The 8,823-nt window shown below is 45.7% G+C and overlaps 1 protein-coding gene across 2 annotated transcripts in view; it reads left to right on the top strand.

Annotated features, from left to right (window-relative positions):
* The window catches only part of LOC133127157 (ADP-ribosyl cyclase/cyclic ADP-ribose hydrolase 1-like), a 10,492-nt gene extending 3,721 nt beyond the window's left edge, over nt 1-6,771 (top strand). The window contains exons 3-8 of one of the 2 annotated variants that reach the window (XM_061239836.1): nt 265-370; nt 1,840-1,922; nt 3,459-3,532; nt 4,291-4,377; nt 5,184-5,270; nt 5,676-6,771. In XM_061239836.1, the coding sequence (XP_061095820.1) occupies nt 265-370; nt 1,840-1,922; nt 3,459-3,532; nt 4,291-4,377; nt 5,184-5,270; nt 5,676-5,733 (495 nt within the window). In that variant the 3' untranslated portion in view covers nt 5,734-6,771. Of the gene's footprint in view, nt 1-225; nt 371-1,839; nt 1,923-3,458; nt 3,533-4,290; nt 4,378-5,183; nt 5,271-5,675 lie in introns of both variants that reach the window. The other variant, XM_061239835.1, reaches the window with a different exon arrangement.
* The last annotated feature ends 2,052 nt before the right edge of the window (nt 6,772-8,823 follow it).

The raw sequence follows: 8,823 nt of genomic DNA, 5'->3' as shown, positions 1-8,823 counted from the left end.
TGCCCACCCTACTGTCTGTAACAGGGTAAGCCCCACCCACCTTACTGTCTGTAACAGGGTAAGCCCCGCCCACCTTACTGTCTGTAACACGGTAACAGGGTTTTTAGTTTGCGAAGCTGGCATAGCTCAATGTTACAGCAGGGCACCCTGATTCCGGTTTGATTTAAGTGAACTGAATCATATCCTATGCAGTGTTTTTAATGTTTTTCTCACGTTGTGTTTTAGATGTTGCTCTGGAGCAAAACAAAGCTCTTTGTCCGCCAGCTCAGAGAGGCCCAGAAATGTCTGCCGAAACTGCTGGCCCTGGAGGACACACTGCTGGGCTTCGTCATGGACGGCCAGACCTGGTGCAGCAAGAAGGGCAGCAAAGGTGCATTTCAGCCAACCAGCTTCAACCACACAACTTCTCCATCAGTAAACTCCATCACAGCCAACCAGCTTCAACCACACAACTTCTACATCAGTAAACTCCATCACAGCCAACCAGCTTCAACCACACAACTTCTACATCAGTAAACTCTATCACAATCAGCTTCAACCACACAACTTCTACATCAGTAAACTCCATCACAGCCAACCAGCTTCAACCACACAACTTCTACATCAGTAAACTCCATCACAGCCATCAGCTTCAACCACACAACTTCTCCATCAGTAAACTCCATCACAGCCAACCAGCTTCAACCACACAACTTCTACATCAGTAAACTCCATCACAGCCAACCAGCTTCAACCACACAACTTCTCCATCAGTAAACTCCATCACAGCCAACCAGCTTCAACCACACAACTTCTACATCAGTAAACTCTATCACAGCCATCAGCTTCAACCACACAACTTCTACATCAGTAAACTCTATCACAGCCATCAGCTTCAACCACACAACTTCTACATCAGTAAACTCCATCACAGCCATCAGCTTCAACCACACAACTTCTACATCAGTAAACTCCATCACAGCCATCAGCTTCAACCACACAACTTCTCCATCAGTAAACTCCATCACAGCCAACCAGCTTCAACCACACAACTTCTACATCAGTAAACTCCATCACAGCCAACCAGCTTCAACCACACAACTTCTCCATCAGTAAACTCCATCACAGCCAACCAGCTTCAACCACACAACTTCTACATCAGTAAACTCCATCACAGCCAACCAGCTTCAACCACACAACTTCTACATCAGTAAACTCCATCACAGCCAACCAGCTTCAACCACACAACTTCTACATCAGTAAACTCCATCACAGCCAACCAGCTTCAACCACACAACTTCTACATCAGTAAACTCCATCAGAGCCATCAGCTTCAACCACACAACTTCTACATCAGTAAACTCTATCACAGCCATCAGCTTCAACCACACAACTTCTACATCAGTAAACTCTATCACAGCCATCAGCTTCAACCACACAACTTCTACATCAGTAAACTCCATCACAGCCAACCAGCTTCAACCACACAACTTCTACATCAGTAAACTCTATCACAGCCAACCAGCTTCAACCACACAACTTCTACATCAGTAAACTCCATCACAGCCATCAGCTTCAACCACACAACTTCTACATCAGTAAACTCCATCACAGCCAACCAGCTTCAACCACACAACTTCTACATCAGTAAACTCCATCACAGCCAACCAGCTTCAACCACACAACTTCTACATCAGTAAACTCTATCACACCCATCAGCTTCAACCACACAACTTCTACATCAGTAAACTCTATCATTGGCAACCAGCTTCAACTACACAACTTCTACAACACAACTTCTACATCAGTAAACTCAGCGTGTGTGTGTGTGTGTGTGTGTGTGTGTGTGCTCTTCCTCAGAAACCTTCACCAAAGGCTGTCCCAAATCAGATAAGTGTGAGAGGAATCCGGTCCGGTCCTTCTGGAACCGAGCCTCAGAAGCAGTGAGTGACATGCAGCTTGTCTGTGTCTGTCTGTGTCTGTGTCTGTCTGTGTCTGTGTCTGTCTGTGCCTGTGTCTGTCTGCGTCTGTGTCTGTCTGCGTCTGTGTCTGTCTGTGTCTGTGTCTGTCTGCGTCTGTGTCTGTCTGTGTCCCTGTCTGTGTCTGTCTGCGTCTGTGTCTGTCTGTTACATTACATTACATTATTGCCATTTGGCAGACGCTCTTATCCAGAGCGACATACAGTTGATTAGACTAAGCAGGAGACAATCCTGCCCTGGAGCAATGCAGGGTTATCATGTGTGGGTCTCATTGTAGCTACACCGGGATTAGAACCACCGACCTTGCGTGTCCCAGTCATCTACCTTAACCACTATGCGACAGGCCGCCCTGTCTGTGTCTCTGTCTGTGTCTGTGTCCCTGTCTGTGTCTGTGTCTGTGTCTGTGTCTGTGTCCCTGTCTGTGTCTGAGCAGGGCGTGAGCGGTGCTTTCAGGCGGGTTTGGGCTCGTACAGCCCACGGACTGGATGGTATCCTGTCCCCTGTCCTTTATTTCTGCTCTTTTAGGCGTCTTGTGTTTACGGTCATTTTCAATATCTCACAGTCAATCGCCTCTGCGCCTGTCTGTTGGAAGTCTGTTGCTATTGTGTCCTGCCTGAATGACGTCCATCGAGGGGCACTTCAGTAGCCATGGAGGATTAAAACCACAGGCGTGCAGTAAAATCCCAGAGTCCTTTGGCCCAATACATCAAGCGCAGATGCCATCTTGCCTATCCTTCGTTCTGAATATACATACATATGTTCGGATGTTGTTTGTAGGCTAAGGTTCAGCGTTCAACGTCATTATTTATCCCAGGCTTGTTGTCACACTTGGCTCCCAGCATTTTGTGTGCAGCTGTATTCTGGACTTTCAACGTGTTTGTGGAGGTGCAGTGTGCATGTGCCATTTACTCTGCTGAGTTAAGCCGTGTTTTGGCTGTTGTAAAGAAATCAAGTTAGCCAATTACAGGATGATTTTTAAAGCCTTGTTAAGCATAATTATTGTTCATGTCCATTATTTAATGTTTTTTTATTCAATCACCACTAACATTTCGCTGAAGTTAGCTACTTTTCTGCGTATCGTTTTTGCCATCGGATATGTCAGTCCTGGATTTTGGAATATCTTTGACTAACTGCTGCGAATGCGCATTTAGTGCATTTATAAAGAGACTGCAGTGACATGGAAAGTACTAAAGCAGATGTTTTATAAAGCATATTAGACCTTGGCAGCTGAATGCTATTACACAGTAGTTGTACACGGTCAGAGCTACAAAGCTACCAATAGCCAGCCAAAATGATCTTGGGGGTGTTGGCAGGGTTGAGAATGAGGAGAGTTTTCTTGTGTGCAAACTCTGGAGCCAAGCAAGGAGAGAAATCCTGCATAATCTGCCTTTAATTCTGGAGAGGGAAAAGTGTTTGTAGAAAATGTTGTAGAGGATGTGGGAAATCTGAAATGGGTGTATTTCTGTATATTTATGTTTTATATATATTCACACATTACAGTTTTCCCAGGCAGCTTGTGGTGAAGTCACTGCGATGCTGAATGGGTCAATAAGCACACCTTTCAATAACAACAGGTAAGGGCGACATCACCTGTGCTGGAACTTTCCGCTACAGGGCAGGACTCTGAGTATTACTGCAACTAACTCACCCTCAGAGAACCAGCCAGAACCAGTCACAATCAGTCACAACCACTTTTAACCAGCCAGAACCCGATCAGAACCATTCAGATCCCAGAATTTGTATACCTTCTGCCCAGTTCATCACTCCAGAGCCCACCTGAAACTACAAATACCACAGACTGTCTGCTGTACTGAAACTACAAATACCACACTGTACTGCTCCACATCCTGTCTGCCATACTGAAACTACAAATACCACACTGCACTGGTCTACAGACTGTCTGCTGTACTGAAACTACAAATACCACACTGCACTACGATACATCCTGCCTGCCATACTGAAACTACAAATACCACACTGTACTGCTCCACATCCTGTCTGCCATTGATCAGAGCGGATATGTGTCACTGAAGCGTCCTTTTGGTTGCCACTCACCCTTTCGAGGCCATATTCCAGCTGCTCCCATTGAAAACAACAGTGCACAGCCAAGGCATTGAAAAACCCCAGCTTGTGTTTTATATGTTACAAAAAACTCCCCGCGATCATGAGGTAGGGGGAAAGTATCAGTATGTACTGCTGTGATCTATACAGAAACTACAAATACCACACTGCACTGCTCCTGACAAGGACAGAGATCCTGATGGTGATGCTAGACACGATGAGGATGATGAGGAAGTGTATTTTGGTTGAATTGTCAGTATCCCTCCCCCAGCATATTCGCCAGCATTGAAGTCAAGCAGTTGAGCCCCCCCCAAGTGAAGGCCTTGAGCGTCATCCTGGTCACCACAGGAAATGACAAGTAAGCTCCTCCCCCTTCACATCCCAGTGCTGCGCTGTAAGCAGTCCTGACCAGACCCTGGTGTCCCCATGGCTACATCCCTCTGTCTCTCACTCCCCCTCCTTTATTCCACTCCTCCACTCCCCCCTCCTTTACTCCAGTCCTCCACTCTACCCTCCTTTACTCCACTCCCCCACTCCACCCTCCTTTACCACTGTCTCTCACTCCCCCCTCCTTTACCACTGTCTCTCACTACCCCCTCCTTTACTCCACTCCTCCACTCCACCCTCCTTTACTCCACTCCTCCACTACCACTCCTCCACTTCACCCTCCTTTTCAGAAGTTTAATTAAATACTTTTTTTCTTAGCTCACCTTTATTGCACGTCTGGCCCAGATATCTCCTGTTTGGTAGAAATATGAGTTTGTTTCGCAAATTTTTTGATACAGACCTATGGAGCCAAGTTTTGTGACAAATGTTTTCAAACAAAGTTTATTTCATAATCCGTTAGAAAACTATTTATGTGCCAGGACTATACCTGTGAAGGTTGTCTTGAACTGTTTGTTGTTGTTGTGTAAATGCATTGCAAGGTCATTTCAGTACCAAACTACTGTAAAACATGGTAAGCTTCTTGTACAGGGTTTCCTACCTTTTCCAACAAGGTATAATGTGTCATGTTCAGGCGACGGACAGTTCAGGAACATCGCAGCGTTTCTCTGTCTGTCGGGAGGGAGGGAGGGGTGTAAAATGTGGTGTAAAATGTGGTATAAAATGTGGTGTAAAATGTGTTAGCCATTTAATGCTGATTTTATGCCTTGTGCCTCAAAGGGAAACGTGTGAAAACGATTCTCTGAGAACTCTGCAAAATGCTGCTTTGGACCGAGAGCTGGAGTACACCTGCAAAGAGCTGGATGGGTGAGGGGGGTTCAGCCAATCAGAGGGCTGCACACGCTGCCATGGCCAATCAGACGGCTTTCTGCAAATGCTGCCATGGCCAATCAGACGGCTTTCTGCACACGCTGCCAAGGCCAATCAAACGCCTTTCTGCTTTGCTGCATTGTGGCCAATCAAATGCCTTTGTGCTTAGCTCAATTTTGGCCAATCAAACACCTTTCTGCAAGTGGTCCTGTGGCCAATCAAACCCCTTTTTGCATAGTGGTACTGTGGCCAATCAAACCCCTTTCTGCAAGTGGTCCTGTGGCCAATCAAACCCCTTTTTGCATAGTGGTACTGTGGCCAATCAAACCCCTTTCTGCAATTGGTGCTGCATCACCACACCCAATCACATCTCATCGTGGTTCTTTTCTCTCCGTGAACCAGGTCCAAAATCTTGGATTGCATCTCAGATCCCGACAGGCCCTGTGGTGACTGCTGGTGACGCAATGAGGGATGTGAGAGGCGGGGCCCCCCAGCAGCTTGTCCAATCAGAATGTCTGATTCAGAAAAGGGCCGTTGGGGGGGCGTTGGCATCCTTGGTGGTGGTCAGTGAGGCAGTGTTGCACACACACACACACACACACACACACACACACACACACACACTCTCTCACACACACACACACACACACACACTCTCACACACACACACACACACTCACACACACACTCACACACACACACACACACACACACACTCACACACTCACACTCACACACACACTCTCACACACACACTCACACACACACTCACACACACACACACACACACACACACACACACACACACACACACACACATTGGTGATGGTCAGTGAGGCAGTGTTGCACACACACACACACACACACGTTGGTGGTGGTCAGTGAGGCGGTGTTGCAAGGCTGTGGAACAGAGCCCAGCTTGTGTTTGGTGATGGGTGGGGGTTTGGGTGTAGGCAGATTAACTAATAGAGTAATAAGTTACTAGAAATCATTTCTAATTAAGAGATCCAATGAAAGAACTGTGAACAAAAGGACAAAAGGTTACCGATGCTGCAGCAACAAGTTCGACAGTGTAGGTCGAACAAACTCCCCATTGAAGTCAGAACTGTAGAATCTCTTCCCACCTTCAAGCGTACCTTCAAGCAGCACCTCTCCCCATCCCTACCTACCTCCCTGTGAACCTTAATTGTTGTCTTTCTGTGATTTACTTTTTTGTGTATCAGTATTTTTAGTTTGGCTAGGTAAGCAGTGTTTGGCTAGTCAAGGGGTTTGGTCATACTTTTGCGTTTTGTTTGTTTGTTCTTCTGTAAAAAACCCCAAAAAGAAATTCAAATTGGCCCTGGTCCTTATCTTTGTTGTACTGGTAGCAGTTGAAATTTTACTTCCCGCTATGTCTTTCAGCGAACTTATCCCTGGTTATGGGTATGCACTTTGTTGTACGTCGCTCTGGATAAGAGCGTCTGCCAAATGCCATTAATGTAATGTAATGTAATGTCGAAAGAGGCTTTTGTTTTTTGTTGTTTTATCTTTGTTTAAAAATAAAATACTAAACCAATAATATTTTATATACTGGTTCGTGTTCATGTTTGGGGAAAATAAAGAATTATAATTCATCGTTGATGATTTTTGTCTGTTGGCCTAGTCGGCTTCAGTCTTTCCGCTCTTCTGCTCGCTCCGACTGGACCCCTCTCGAGCCTTTGTCATGGCAGACCACAAAATGCGGCATCACATTGGCCCACAAGGTGGCGCCAACATTACATTACAGCTCGGTCATTTGGCGCTCCGATCCAGAGCCATTGCATAGTACAGTGTTTATATGTATGCTGTCACAGGGCCGATGCAGAAATGATCTAAATCTGTCTCGAGCCAAGTGGATGTTAGTGTTCGCTAAAAAACACATTTAAAAAACTGGAATTTGGTTCTGGGACAAAGGCTTATGGACACATGAGATAGGTATTAACCCGTACTACGACTGTACCAGCTCATGTTGCAAAGCACCCGTTCACTTCACCGATGACGTGACGGCTGACAGCAGCAGCAGAATGAATTCCGAAATGAACGGAGCCACATTTGAAGAATTGGGGGGGGGGGGGAAGGTTAAGCCAACGACGCCCCCTACTGGTCAACGTCAGAAGATACCGGCACCCCGAATTAATTTCATAGCGACCGGAAGAATGCTTCGGCGTCAGAAATTGCACACCGTCTCCGCATCGTTTTGGTGTGATATTTGTATACTGAGCTTACATATTGAAACTGTACATTTGCATCTCATTCGTGTAGCTTTCGACTTGATGCAAGAAGAAACTTTTGTTTGCTTTTGTACCTTGTACATGCCTGTTACAATTTTCTTTTGAACTTGGAGGCGCTTAGCCTAATAGCCTATACGAGCAGCTGTTTTTATGCCCGTTGTTTTGAGTGCTCACTGCACTCTGCAAACAAACCACCTGCTATCCTCCCTTACCGGGGTCTGGCACCGCGTCTCTGCTATCCTCCTTTACCGGGGTCTGGCACCGCGTCAGTTCACAGCTGAAATTGACCCAAGCTCGTGAATATACAAACACAAGTGGCAAGAATACAGAATACGCGTTGAACATACAGTGGCTTCAGAAAGTGTTCAGACCCCTTCACTTTCAGCGCACTTTAGTCTGTTGTAGATTTTTAAAACATAATCACAAGTGAAAACATGTTTAGAAAATGTATTGGGGTATATTTATTTATTTTTGGGGGGGAAATTTGTTACAATTTAGAAATGTATTAAAACTCAAAAGCTGAACTTGGAATTATATGGTTATGTCTTCTGATTAGTGTGGAGGTATAGAAGCACTAAATAAATGCAGTCCATTTACCTTTTATTATTTTTGTCAAAAATGTCAGTTAGAACCTTATAATTCTACGGTCTGGAAATATCTACAATCACCTCCTCTCTGCTCCTCCCTACATTACATTACATTACATGGCATTTAGCAGACGCTCTTATCCAGAGCGACATACAACAAAGTGCAAATCAAACAAAAGAACAAGTGCAAAGAGGACCTGAGAGGACAGTACAGTTCCGAGTCCTAGTGTAAACATACAGAAAATCAGAACCCTTGAAGAGTACAATCAACTTTCAAACTAGCATACCACAGTTGGCAGCTAGAATACAACAATACAACAGCCAATAAAAACAACAATACCGATACAAGTAACGATATCTATACATAAGTGCCATTACGGTCTAAGGCTAATCACGGTGATTGTGAGTTGGGGAGGGAAAGGTGTAGCCTGAAGAGATGGGTCTTCAGTCTGCGCTTGAAGGTCAGAGACTCTGCCGTTCTGACATCCACCAGGAGGTCATTCCACCACCGTGGGACCAGGACAGACAGCAGTCGTGAGCGTGAAGTGCAGGTGTGGCGAGGGGGAGGCGCCAGACGGCACAAAGTGGCAGAACGAAGGGGTCTTGTTGGTGTATAGGTCTTGATAAGGGGTTGAATATATACAGGGGCTGATCCTTTAACTGCCTGGTAGGCGAGCACCAAAGTTTTAAATTTGATGCGAACCATAACAGGCA

This window comes from Conger conger, chromosome 4 (genome assembly GCF_963514075.1).
Source record: "Conger conger chromosome 4, fConCon1.1, whole genome shotgun sequence".
Lineage (NCBI taxonomy): Eukaryota > Metazoa > Chordata > Actinopteri > Anguilliformes > Congridae > Conger > Conger conger.
Note: the sequence above shows the minus strand (reverse complement) of the source record. Positions and strands in the feature narration are given on the sequence as shown.